This window comes from Trichosurus vulpecula, chromosome 8 (assembly GCF_011100635.1).
Source record: "Trichosurus vulpecula isolate mTriVul1 chromosome 8, mTriVul1.pri, whole genome shotgun sequence".
In the NCBI taxonomy this organism is placed as follows: domain Eukaryota; kingdom Metazoa; phylum Chordata; class Mammalia; order Diprotodontia; family Phalangeridae; genus Trichosurus; species Trichosurus vulpecula.
Window position 1 is genome coordinate 74,391,674 of NC_050580.1, and position 14,577 is coordinate 74,406,250.

The 14,577-nt window shown below is 35.9% G+C and overlaps 1 protein-coding gene across 1 annotated transcript in view; it reads left to right on the forward strand.

The window, feature by feature from the left end:
• Positions 1–9,989, forward strand: part of CHAT (choline O-acetyltransferase) — a 97,115-nt gene extending 87,126 nt beyond the window's left edge. The window contains exons 11-14 of the mRNA XM_036736328.1: positions 4,277–4,418; positions 4,605–4,667; positions 6,994–7,131; positions 9,720–9,989. Of these exons, the coding sequence (XP_036592223.1) occupies positions 4,277–4,418; positions 4,605–4,667; positions 6,994–7,131; positions 9,720–9,989 (613 nt within the window). The remainder of the gene's footprint in view (positions 1–4,276; positions 4,419–4,604; positions 4,668–6,993; positions 7,132–9,719) is intronic.
• Positions 9,990–14,577: the final 4,588 nt, after the last annotated feature.

Below are 14,577 nucleotides of genomic sequence, written 5' to 3' on the forward strand. Positions count from 1 at the left end.
TAATTCTTTTTGCAGAGAAATCAGAAACATAAAAATTAAGCAGCTTTACCTTCTCTCTGCTGCGATTTATCACCATCATATCCACCTCCAAGCAAAGGTCCCATCCTTTCTTTGATCCAACTTTTTCTCCAAACATAGCTAAAAAAGAATCCCGTTTTGTCTTCCTTGGATTCCTATACCAGCCCCAGCTCATTCCAAGCATCAACATCTGTACCACTATTTTTGCAGGGCTGTGCTACACTAACATTTATTTTACCTCACTTTGCCTCTATCTTCCGTACATTTGTTTTTAAAATCTAAGTTGAGATGGTGAGTTCGGCAAATCCACACTGCTGTCTTCAAACAAATCTCATTCTTCCTCCTTATTAAAAGTTTTCCTTTTTGTCTTTGGAATTTTATTCTTTAATATCTCCCATCCTTCCTGGGTTGATTTTCTCTAAAACTAAAACCTTCATGGAATCCTATCTTTCCTCTGTCCCCACTGAATTTTGCTTTTCCTAAATCTACAATGTATGTCTGTCTATGCCAATATATTATCCCCTCTATCATAAACTCTAAAATGGAGTGGTCACTTATCCCAAAGTTTCCCATCATTTTTATCCCAGCAATAAAAGGTTTGAAATGCATAGCATAATATTAGTGAAGATCAGATTGAAAATAAAATTTACCCTTATTAGTTTCTCTACCTTTTGAAGAATGGAATTATCATTAAGGCAGATTAAGAAGTTATTATTTAGGGGCAGCTAAGTGGCACAGTGAGTAGAGCACTGGCCCTGGAGTCAGGCTTGACACACTTACTAGCTGTGTGATTTTGGGGAAGTCACTTAACCCCAATTGCCCTGCCTTTCCCCCTCAAAAAGAAGTTATTATTTATTGCTCTGATTTGGGCAAAGAGCTCTAACATGTCTGTCACACTGAAGACCTACCACCACTACTATCTTATGCTTCTGTACCAGGCTTGAGATTTGTTTTCGAAGCTCCATATGCATTTCCTCTTCCACTCCAGATGGTGTGCAGTATACTGCAGTGACATGATCACTTTTATTTCTCCTTCCTTTGACCTTCAACAAATACTCTCAGGCATGCTTACTCTGGTTCTTGGATTTTGTTTTCTAAGGATACCTTTTCAATACATTGCTATCCCTACCATACCCTTTAACCTATCTTGTTTCTTTTGAATAAGATATACTCCTCCTGAGCCATGGCCTAAGCCATGCTACGTATCAGTGATACCAGTGAGGTCAAATTTGTTTCCTTATATTAAGACTTCAAATTCCTCTTATTTGTTGCCTAAACTTTGGGTATTTGTTCACTACACATTTAAACCATGGGTTTTGCTACTGACTTTTTTCTTAGATTTTTGTCTTATGAGAATTTCTGGGTATCCCAGATGCTATTTCTCCTTCTCCTTTGTGACTACCTCTCTTTAGTATCTAACTATGGGGATATACATAAGCAGTCTATGTCTACATCTATGTTTATGCATATGCATATTCTTCTATGATATGGATATTTTCATAGTAGCACACAAAATTTGGAAATCTTTAGACTTCTACACTTCAAAAAATCTATGATTTCATCAGCAGAGGTATTCCCTCCACCAATATGGACTGTAAGTCCACAAGAGTTACCAGTGAACACCACCACATCAATCTTCCAATGAGGAAGCTCTCTTTATCTATCTTGCTGGTACTTGGATGGCAAGCACACCATAAGCATATGGTACTGGGAACTTTTTCCAGTTTGGCAGTACCAACAGGGTTTGTACACTCTACTGGCGTATCCTTAAAGTCATCACCATGCTATAGTGAGACACCACAGTTTTAATACAAGGCTTGAAAGGTTAAATACAAGCTCTGCTACTTACTGTCTGTGTGGCCTTATGACAAATCACTTCACTTCTCTGGGCCTCAGTTTCCTCACCTGTAAAATAAAAGGTTTGAAATGCATAACATTAAAAAGTTAAATAACAGCATATGAAGTAATACCATACAATCTCATTTCTTTACCCTGTACTCATCCAGATTTCTGTCACGATGAACAATTATCATGAAGTATATTTTACTTTTGGAGAAGTAATGAGCATAGAAATATTCTCAAATTAGAAATACCAGTCCTGTTGGATGTCAAGAATACAAAATGTTTCATAGGTATATTTTTCATGAACTTTTCCTTGAATCATCTGGACATTTGAAAACAAGACAAATATGTGCGCGCTCTCTCTCTCTCTCTCTCTCTCTCTCTCTCTCTCTCTCTCTTTCTCTTTCTGAAAGTTCATAAGTATTTGATCATTTTGAATCTTTATCTCTAGTATGAGGCAGATACTTTCTTGAACCTTCTGTGAGTCATGGTTGAAGACATTAGGAATTTCATGTTAAAGTTTTTACCAAATTGTCTCAGAAAAGAGATACTCCTATTCTTTTCTAAGGCTAATTTGATCTTAACAGCTACTATATCCTTCAGAACCTTGCTTCAAAGTCATCTTTCTCATATATCTTCAATCTCTTCCTTTTTCTTTTTTAATATATTTTTTCACTTTCAATTTATTGCTATGTTTAATTTTTGCATTATGAACATTTACAGATTACTCCCATTTCACAAGACGTCTTTTATAAGTAAGTAAAATGAATAATATAGTGACATTGTCTTAAAGTTTATTCAACATTTTACAACTGTAGAGCTCCCTCACATCTCTGTATTTTTTTAAGAGATATCTATTTCTCCTTCCCATCTCTATTAAAAAGAAAATGAAAAAAAGAAAATTTCTGGTAATATGCATAGTCAAGCAAATTATCCCAATGGCTGTATGGGTCCACATAATGTAGATATATGAATATATATCTACATATATATGCCTCATTCTATACCCTAACTCCATCACCTCTCTGTAATGGATAGCATTTTTCATTATTGATCCTCTGAGATCATGAAAGGTCATTTTATTGATCATAGTTCTTACAGCTTTCAAAATTGTTTTCAAAGTGTTTTAAATTGTTCTGCTGGTTCTAATCTTATTCATAGTTTATCAAAGTTCACAAAATTGTTCATTTTTACAACACACATATGTATATATATAAAAGCCTTCTTCTACTCTTTTACCCCATTCAGCTACCATCAACATTTTTTTTCTCCTCTTCATGGCCAGACTTCTTGAAAAAGTTGTCTATATATAAAGCATAGACCTCTCATCAATCCCTTCTGTTTGGGTCCTATCCTGTCACTATATTAAAACTGCTACTTTGAAAGTCATCAATAAGCTCCTAATTGTCAAATCCAGTGAAATTTCTTTTAGCCCTCTGACCTCTCTGCAGCATCTGACATTGACCCCTTCTTAATGAATGAATACCCTTTCCTCCTTTGGCTTTAGAGATGCCACATTTTTCAAGTTTTCTTATTTCTAACTGCTCTTTTTCTTCATTCACTAACTGCTTGTCCTCCTTCTCACTCATTATAGTGGTTGCTCCTCAAGATTCTGACCTTAGTCATCTTCTATTTTTCCTCTACATTCTATTCATTAGTACATCTTCAGGATCATGTCAACGCACATGCACCTGGCACATAATGGGTACTTAATACATTTTTGTTGATTATGAAGACTTCAGTGAGAAAAACGTCACCATGTTGGGCATGCAATGCCCACTAAAAACAATGCCTCCCCAGGGCCCTGGCCTACCATGGCTTACTATATGAATACAGAAACAAATTTTGTTTTATTTTGTTTTGTTGAAGCCTTGAGAACAGTGGTCACTCTAGCAGAGATGAATAGAAATTCATCAGGTCCTGATATATATTCAAAACCCAGCTGCCTTCTGGAAAAGAACTAGGTAGCTTTTCTTTTCCCCCTTAGCCTAAGGTTTCTCTCTGCTTAGAACAAACAATAAGGTAATGCTTGTGAGGTTTTAAATAAAACAGATTCCCAGTAAGGGCAAATGATTAATTACACAATTATTTCATTCTCTACTACTAATCATTCTTCAAATCTCTCAGCAAATTCTAGATTTCGCAATGTATATTTTTTAAGACATCAGCCAATGTTTTTCTCCTTTACCAGCAATGCATAATAAATACATGTTACTATATTCAACCCTTCATATTAGAAGAGCTTTAACATCCATCTTTAGGGGATCTCTTATAGAACTCTACTAACATTAAAATGAAATACTAGGCCAAATAAAATCAGGACTGTAAAAATGAAGCCTACTGAGGCTATTTTTCTTCCAGCATTTATGATTCCTCCCAAATAAATTATTTGCCATTCATACTTCATTCTGCGCAGATGCCACCAGAGACTCGTCCCTACATATGAAAGTGCTTCCATTCGCCGATTTGAAGAGGGACGAGTTGACAACATTAGGTCGGCAACTCCTGAAGCATTGGCTTTTGTGAAAGCAATGATTGATGAAAAATCATCTGTCCCGGTAGGTGTAGCTATTTTAGTTGGACTTCACAAATAATCCATGCTGCTCCATCTCCAGGGAGAAAGTGCATGACAATTCCATGCAGCTCAGTCATTTGGTTCCCTTCTGATAGGTCTCTCTGTACTGCCCTTTACTGAGTCATACTTTAAACCTCTTATATTTTATATAATTCTGATCTGTTGGCAGGACTCAGAGAAGATGTTTCTTTTAAAAGAGGCCATCAGGGCTCAGACAGAATACACTGTTTTGGTGAGTTTGATCCCTGCTTTTTTTTTTAATTGCAGGAATTAGAACCAGTGTTTATTAAAGACAATATGACAGAGCTTAGCAATTAAAGAACATCAACAGGGCTTGGCAAAAATTGGTGCTGATAAAACAGAGACTCTATTTTCATGTTTCATTGTGTCACATTAGATATATAGGTAGATGCACAGAGAGATACACATACCAAACTATACACATATGCTTAGTGATCATTTAAACTGACCTGGAAAGAAGTTTACCTTTGTTCTAGCTATGAAAAAAGTGTCTTTAAGCAAATTAAGAGTAAAGATTTAACAGAAAATGTTTTCCTGCTTCAGAGAACAGACTATTTTGCAGTACTTTCAAAGAACTCACTTTATTTGCAAAGTACAACAATTGAAGCCCACTGTTTGTTATTTCTTTATTAGGACCTAATTTTTAGCTTGGTGTCTAAAATCATTTTCATCTATTCTTTAAAGAACAATCCCAACTTGGAGGCATATTGTTGATCTAATTCAATACTATACATAAGAGAAAGTAAAAGATCTGATTTTCTGTTTTTAAAGTCTTCATTCATACTTTTCACTAATTCAGACACAATGAATTCTCCTCCCAATTTAGCCAAATTAGTAAAGTTTTACAAGACTTGTAGAGATTGAAATACATTTTCCTTTACTAATTGCCATTAATTAACCTAATCAACCATCAGCAAGTATTTATTAGGTATCTGCTATGTGCCTTGCACTGCTCTAGGTACTGGTAATACAAGTTCAAAGAGTAAAACAATCCCCACTGACAAGGAGTTTACATCCTATGGGTAGATAGATATGGATATATAAACACATAGCATAAATATAAAGTTAATAAATACAAATCTATACAAAGTAGATACAAGGTAGTTTGAGGAGGGCAGGCACTTGCAGTTAGGGGAATCAGAAAAATCAAAACAGAACCTCTTATTTAAAATAAAGAAAAAAATCTTAGCTATAGAAATTTAAACAGAAGTGGTGTCCCCAAAGTCTTAGTGCAGCTTTAAGCCCTAATAACTTTAGACTGCACTAAAACTTTTGTGACACCCTGTATAACTGATTAATTTACTAATTGTTCTTGCTATTCTATTAAGGTTACATGTATATTTGAAAAGTAGTAGTAGTTGGATGCCATTCCATTCTTCAGCATAATTAAGCAATTGGAATGATGAGAGCCTGTAATTCAGTTCTATTTTATTCACTCAAACCTAGAACAACTGTTGTCAAAGCCCTAACCTGTTGCCTCGAAAAATAAGTGTAATTATTATGATTTCAGTTTTTCCCCTTTATTAGGATTTAACAGTGACACTGACATCATATAAATGTAGAACTCATTAGACCTAATTTAGCACAGTATTACCATGGATGCCCACTCAAAGGTTACTATTAGCTTGCCGTTTCCCTTAAGACATGACATTGATATATTTAGTTAGGAAACTTATAAATCTTATGTGATCAAAGGGACTTTTAAAAAAATCATTAAATTAGTTTTCCCCTCTGGAAAAAGTCTGGAAAGAAGCTAACCACTTCTAAGAACCTGGTTCTTGCTTTAACCACGTAGATTTCTAGGTACAAGAAATAGTTGCCAACAGTTCACCAAAAAGACTAAACTGCCAGCCATTCAAATACATTTCTCACCCTTTGGATCACCATTGGAGAATGGAGGCTTCAGCTTGGTGATGAGGCTACACACATCAGAGCTAAGTAATCTTATACCATAGCCTTTTCTCTTGTTCCTGCAGTACAATCTCATTAGTGCTAGAAACAAGCCCTAACTCCATTTGGGCCAATGGCATCCCAACTTTCAACAGCCTGATCAAGTTTTTCTCCTTGTCTACAGCCTGGACTCACATTGTGTAAGAATCCCAAAACCCATCAAGGATGCCTTTTGAAGTTCTCTTTCTAATCCTTTAAATAGAATTGCAGCTTCCCAGGCATTAGTCCTAGAAGTGAAGTGGGGAAATAGCCACAATCCTTCCAAGTACCTGCTGGCTTTATCATCATTAATGGGAGGCAACCATAGTTAGATTGACTTGAAATTATTAGCATCAGAATCATGCAGTAGTATTTCTATCCCTAGTCATTAAAAACAAAAATAGCCTAAGTAACATGGAAGGGTTCAAGGAGCAGAAATAATTTTGGAAACTCATAAATCCTGAGTTTTACTGCAGTGGAATGGGATGGAGTAAGGGAAGAAAGGGAATGGGACAGAATAGAGAAAACAGAGCAAAATGGAGTGAAACGGAATAGAATGAAGCAAAGTATATCCAAATAAAATCAAATAACCTTCCCATTCTACCCAGGCCATCACTGGTATGGCAATTGACAATCACTTACTGGGGCTGAGGGAAATAGCCCGAGGACTCTGCAAAGACCTGCCAGAGATGTTCACAGATGAAACGTACTTGACAAGCAATCGATTCGTCCTCTCAACCAGCCAGGTAGGAGTTTGAAATCACCTGTTCACCCAAGAAATCAAATAGTTTTAATGTGGTCACCTTTCTTGTGAAATGTTATACAACAACCACATTTTGAGTTATTTCAACTTCATAGCTCATCCCTACTTCAAGTGAACCTACAATGAAATTTAGGAATGGTGACATCCATTCAACAACAACCTATTGAAAATAATATTGTACCAGACCTCACTAGGTCTAAATTCCAGTCTGGGCTCTATTACTGATGTTAAGCCCGACTGCAAGTCACTTAATTCCTCTCCACCTCAGTCACAGTCTCTATAGAATAGACCTAGTTATACTTCCCTGCTAAGTCTCTTACAGGGCTATTATTGGACTAAATGAAATTTAAGCTCCTCCATCATAATAGAATCACATAGTTAAAAGGGACTCCCAAAGGTCATCTGGTCAGTACCTCTGCTTTCAAGAAATCTTACACCTAATTGAGCCCAAAATTATGAGACATAAGTTTGCTTTCCATACTCTTCATTCCTATAAATTCAATGTATTATATGTAATAATAATGACTCATTATAAGGATTGTCATTATGTTCATATTTCTAACAATTTTTATGAGTGATAAGACAGAAGCAAAAAATAGAATGAGAAAGAGAAAATAAAACTTTGATCTAATATTTCCCAACTTAGCTTGTTCTAATGCTGTTTGAGGATTATCATTCATAACTAAAAAATGCAATGTTTCCCTAGGGAATCAGCTCCAATAAGAAAGGGAATACCCACAGTAATCAATTTATTGAAACCTTGCCTCATCTACGTAAGGATGGGCATATGCAATAAAAGGGACTGATAATATTGTGTTGGAACATAAAAACCTACTAAGTAATTTGATCTTGTCATAATGTCTGTGGGCTTGCAGACATGAGTAAATGCAACAAGAATACCACGACATAAATTCTCTGGGAAACCATCCATGGGTAAAAAGTGCTATTGAATGGCTTTATGGCCTTGGGCTGTTGCACAGCACATTTATCTGACAATTCTATGACTCTATTAGCAAGACTAATGGTTTGTTCTACTCCATTTAAAAGCCAAGTGTCACTTCTGAAGGCCCAAGTATACAACTCCTGAAATTTACAGATTTAAAATAAGCCCCAAACTCTATCACGGTAGAAATGCTTATTTCTGGTACCAACTAATAAATGTAATTTGGGTGAGGCTTTTTTAAAACAATAAAATATTTGTTATGTTTTGAATGTCTTAAGAAACACATTTTTTACTTGATTTCTAGATTACAAAATATCATCAGTTTCCAAATACACTTCTCAGCACATTATTAGGGTAACTAAAACTGCAATCCAAGGAAATGTTTGAGATTTTTAAAGCTGTGTTCAGAATCAAGCCTATCCTAGGTGAAAAATACACCCAGACAATGCTAATGGTAATTAAATGTATGGTAGATAACCAACAACCCCATATCATCATCTTTTTAATTGACAGGGGTTATATTGGGTTGGGTTTTTGTTGTTGTTTTTGGTAAGTGTATTAATTACATTGCTCAATAACCGGTACTCTTGAACTTTGATTCTTAGTAAGCATAGTTCATTATATTATATAGTTCAATAACTGGTTTTCTTAAACCTTGATTCTTGAACCAGATTTTTGCTATCCCATAAATTACTCCCTTTTAGAATGGCATTAACTCTTTGAGGCCACCAAAGTGCCTCTTAGGAAATTACTATAGTGTCTGCAATGGTGAATTACAATTTGGCTTCCACTAGGCCCTATTCACTCTGAATCAGTAGAGTCCACACTGGGAGCATCTGACTCAATAAATAAAACATTTCACAGTGGGTAGTGTTTTTTTTTATTGCCTTTTCTATTGATGGAATTTTTTTAACGACTACAACTATACCTATGTGATTCAAAACCAATATTGTATACATACATATAATATACTTCAGGGAAAGTCAGGGTGGAATACTATATAGAGAGCTAGGTTGGGAACCAGAAAGACCTGGGTTTAAGTCTCACCTCTGACCTATAATGGCTGTGACCTGGACAAGTGTCCCAGGCAGCTAAGACAATAAAATTGCAGAGGTGAAAACCTGAAAAATCATCCATCTGGTGGTTTTAAAAAATGGAAAATTAAATGATCTCATTGATATGGGTATTCTCTACCATGGTGCAGGTTGTTAACACATGTGATCCTAAGTGATTCTTGCCCATTTCCTCCGTTGTATCAGCTTCATATCCTAAGTGCCTAGCACAGGAGTTCTTGACCTGGGGAGCATGCACCCTAGGGTCTATGAATAGATTTCAGGGGAGTATGTAAACTTGAATAGGAAAAAAATACATCTTTATTTTCACTGACTTTTGGTTCTCTTTGTGATACTATGAATTTCATTTTATACATTTAAAAACATTCAAAGAAGGAGTCCATAAGCTTTATCAGTTTGTCAAAAGGGTTCCATGACACAAAAAAGGTTAAAAATCCCTGACCTAGGATATAGTGGTGTCTTAATAAATCCTTATTAAATTGAATCAAATCATACAAACTATTAATTACTTTCCTTTCAGAATCATCTAGTTCTAAGATGTGTTTCTTCCCCCAGGTGCCAACAACAATGGAGATGTTTTGCTGCTATGGTCCTGTAGTCCCAAACGGTTATGGTACTTGCTATAATCCTCAGGCAGAGCACATACTGTTCTGCATCTCCAGCTTCCACGACTGCAAAGAGACTTCTTCTGTCAAGTTTGCTAAAGCCATAGAGGAAAGCCTCACTGAAATGAGAGCTCTATGTAGCAAACACAATACTGTGATAGCAAAGCCACCAACCAAACAGGAAAAAGCCCCCAAAACCCAAGAGGCAAAGAAGCTCTAATTCTTTTCTCTGCATCCCTATGCAGGTTCTGCTACTCCTTGTGCTCTGCAGCCTCCAAACCCCAAACCTGTAGTCTATCCCAGCTTTCTGCAACTTCCAAATTCCTAGCACACACTGCTAAAAGTATACTAAGGCATCATGAGAATATACAACATTGTGAGGGGGGAGATGCCATTAATTATATATTAGAAGTACAAATATCTGTTCAAGGTTCAAACCAGTCTTTGCCCTGTGAAATGCTTCAGTCTTTGCTCTGTAGTCAGAAAAGTGGTCCTGCTGACGATGTAGAACATCTATCTATAGACGTAGAGCTTCAGAGTTTTGTTTTTTACTTATTTCAGTACAGCATTCACCCAAATAGTGTTTTACATGGCATAAAATGAGTCATTCTATTCTAGCTAGCAACCATAACTAAATCCATAGTTAAATGAATAGAAATGACATCAGATTCACTACTTTTTTTTAGAGATAGAGATTCAAATTCCAAATGATTGATTCAGAGAGAGAGAGAGAGAGAGAGAATCATTACTAAGTTATATGATGCAGTGATTCCTAAGAAAGTCCAGGTCTATTAAAAATATGATGCCTTGGAGCTGAAAATCAATCCTCCCTTTCTTGTCTTAAGAGCAGTTTGCGGTAGAATATTGAAAATCTAGATCTGCTGTTCATAAAAGAAAGGGAAGACTTCTCACAATGGCTCTCACTTCATTGCCTTTTCACTCCCACCTGTGGAGAGAGATGGAAACCTAGAAAACATTAGAGTCAGTTAGAGATGAGTGAAACACAGAGGCAGGGAGTAAAGTGTCATTTTAATGGGATACTGTCCATTTCCTAGGGGGTGAGTGGTGAGGGCAGAGTTGGGGGAGGGTATTGACCATTAGTGGTTTTGAGAGCACTCCTCTACCCCTCTATATTTTATGCATATACATCTTAAAAGGCAAAAAATGTATACACCAACAGAAACCATTATGACTAGCCTTTTTTAGTGAGGGGTTTGTTTGCTTTGGGGTTTGGGTTTTGTTGGTCTCAAATTTCCAAATCAAAACTTAGTTTAGAGACTGGGCTTCACTTTTTGCACAAATGTTATTGCTGCCATGTTGGATCCCATTGTAATATACATAATGAATCACAGCTACAATCTGTTTTTCTAAATCAAGACAAACTGTATCCATCTCTGAAGAATGATTCTCTTTTCTTATTCTTTCTCCACCTGAAGTTGTGGTTTTCTTTGTATGCCCAATACTTAGAGTGCCTGGCACATAATTAGGCTCTTAATAAATGCTTGTTGACTTAAAAGGATTAAATTGCTTGAGCTGTATGAGGATGGATTAAGTAGTTCCATCTAGTATGAGTTACAAGTTAACGATTTCACTATTATTTCAAAGGCATGGATCTGTTTGAAGCAGCAAAGATTCAAGTTATTTTCTAGGCTACCTCACTATTAAGGCAAAGGCATAACTACTTCTTGGATGGTCACTCTGTGATTCTATGGAATTTTTTTGAGTTTATAAGATGGTTAATTAACACAAGGCTGGTTGAACCAAACTCATTTCTACCACTATATATGATAGAATGTAAACATATATTATCTGTGCAAAGCTTTTAACAAGATACTTAATATATGTTTTGAAATTAGATACACAGTTTTATGCAGTTGGAGAGTGTTAAGTACAGGTTTTTCACAGGCAGAAAATAATAGCTCTTCCCTTAGAGAAAGGGGATGGAAAGAGACCTGTCCAGTCCAAGAAAGGTTAGAAATATCAAATATTTATGCAAAGGCAAAACTGAGCCATAACCATAGGAATACTTTTAGGTGGCACCTCTTATATGTGTATCCAAAGAGAATAGTCAATTAAACATGGAGATACATTCTGAAATGAAGCAAATTAAAAATGTACATGACTTTCCCATATTCTCTATAATTTGCCAAAATATAGAGTTGATATTTTAGTCCTATTTTTATAAAATACTATAGATTTATGGTAATGTGTAAATTGTATTTATAGCAGCTCAATTTTAAGTTATAGTTTTGTGCTTTAAAAATGTGTATATGTATGATGAAAAAACTGTATATTGATAAACAAGACAAAGTATTTAAGAAATATATATCTGTATTCAATAAAAAGCAAAGAAAGAAAAATGTTACTTGCTTTCATTTTAATTTATAGTAGCTGTATTGTGCTTTGTTTGGTATTGTCCCTGTAAGTTATGTGAACCAATATCTAGGCATTTCTCTAGTGACCAATCAGCATGTGTCCTTTAGACACTGGGACAAGTAGAAAAATGAAAGATGGAAAAATGTATTTGTTTCCCCTATTACATTGCAAGATGACAAGGATGGATGTATACTTTAAGATAATAGCGTTATCTTATAATAGCACTGGTAGAAGACTTGGATGATAAGCAATTGATAGTATAAAGCTTCAAGGGCTTTAATTGTTTAAAATGAGAGAACCAGACAGAGACTGAAATAGAGTCAGAGACAAAGAAATAATATGCAAATAAACAGAAATAGACATCCAGGTATGATGTAGTGGGGAATGTACTTGGGTCAGAGAATAGAAAAGTCAGGAAGCCTTTCTCAACTCTGCCACTGACTTGCTGTGTTACCAGCAGCAAGTAAACTAATCTTAGTCTGTTTCCTTTCTGTAAAATATGGATAATTATAACGCCTTACTCACCTACCTTATAGGAGTATTGTGATAATCAAATGAGATGACATATTAATGAGTGAATGAATAAAAAAGCATTGTGTCAGGCATTGTGCTAGCATACAGTAAGATTTGAAAACAGTTAGAAAAAGTATAAAGTTTTACAAATGTATTATTTTACTATTACACACTAACAGTAACCAATGATTTATTCCCTATTCCCATGTAGCATTTCCCAACCCCAAGAAATAGAAGGGGCCAGTTCAAAACTTCCTCTCAATTTAAGGTCAAACTCCCCTCAAATGCAGATGTGGTATGGATTTTTCTTCTTTTTTTAACCATACCTGTGGTTCCATTGGGATAGAGAGCTCCTGGTGAGGAACTTCCTCTGCCAATGCAGATCACCACCACTTCTCAGGGTCTTAAGGATTGCACTGAGCACTCACTGAGAGGTTAAGTGATTTGTCCAGGGTTATAGAGCTAGGATGTATTTCTGGACTTCCACCCAGGTCTTCCTGAGCCTGGTACCATCTCTCTATCCACTATGCCAAGCCTCTCACTAACTAAGCTAAAAAAAGGAAAATTTAATACCAAGTTAAAACAAAAAAGGTCAGCTCACCAAGAAGTCCCCCTTATTTGCCATTATTTTTCCTAAATAACTAGGAAATAAGACACAGTAAAAGAAACGGAGTAGATGAAGGATAAACAAACACACTAACCTCCTTGATCCTAGCTTGAGGAAATATGCCATTATCTATTACTCTTTCTTCTCTTTTAGTTTAATATTGTTTTGTGTTGGGTACAGAAGATGAAAATACTGTATAGAGAAGAGTGCTCCAGGTAACTTCCAAAGTAATCTGAAAAAAGAACTAATAACTTCTCTAAATTAATCCTAAGTTTCTCCCCCAGGGAGGTAGAATATTGATCTGTGTTGCATTTGAAAATTCAAGACTTCCTCCCTTCTCACTTTCCAGTCATTCTCTGTAAGCATCACTGTAGTGGGATGTAAATGTCCAAATCAAGAGAGAAAAACATGTTCACTTCTGCCTGCTCATCATTTCTTATTGCACAATAATATTAAATTACATTCATATACCACAACTTGTTCAGGCATTCCCCAGGTGATGGGCATCCCCTCGATTTTCATTTTTTGGCCACCACAAAAAGAGCTGCTATAAATGTTTGTACATGTGGGTCTTTTCCCCTTTTTTACACTCTTTTTGGGATAAAGACCTGGTAGTGGTATTGCTGAATCAAATATAACATATATCAAAGGATAACATATTCACTTCTGGGAGAAACTTCTGCCTCCTTTCCATCTCCTTTCCAAATATCTAAATCCTGCTTATACAAACTTTAGTGCCTGGATTTTCCATGAAGCCTTCCCTGACTTCCCCAGTCCATGGTGATTTCTCCTCATTCCCCCCTTGCCCCTGAAATTTCATGGGATCATAGCACTTATTTAGCACTTATCTTTTTTTTTTCCAATGTTAAAAGTATTTATTAAGCAAAAAAAAAAAAAAAAAAAACCAAGAACCAGGCCTAAGTTGCCAGATTACTATAGCTATCTTCAAGTCTTTGAAAGGCTGAGAGAGATTAAACTTGTCTAAAATGGCACTTACAGGAAAGGAGTTAGTTTTGATAGATTATCACTTATCTTCTCTCTACACTATATTAATAGTTAGCTTGCTGATGACTGTATTTCTTGTCCTTCCTTCCAGCATTTAAGTTCCACGAAGCAAAATATGAATCCATATCTTTCTTTTTTTAAACAGCAATCAACACAATGTCTTACACAAATCAATTCATCAACACCTATTTGTTAAGTGCTTACTACGGGCCAGGCACAATGCCAGGGATGGACATACAGAGACAAAAATGAAACAGTCCCTGCCTGCCCTCGAGGAACTTACATTCTATCAGGGAAGGCCTTAAAA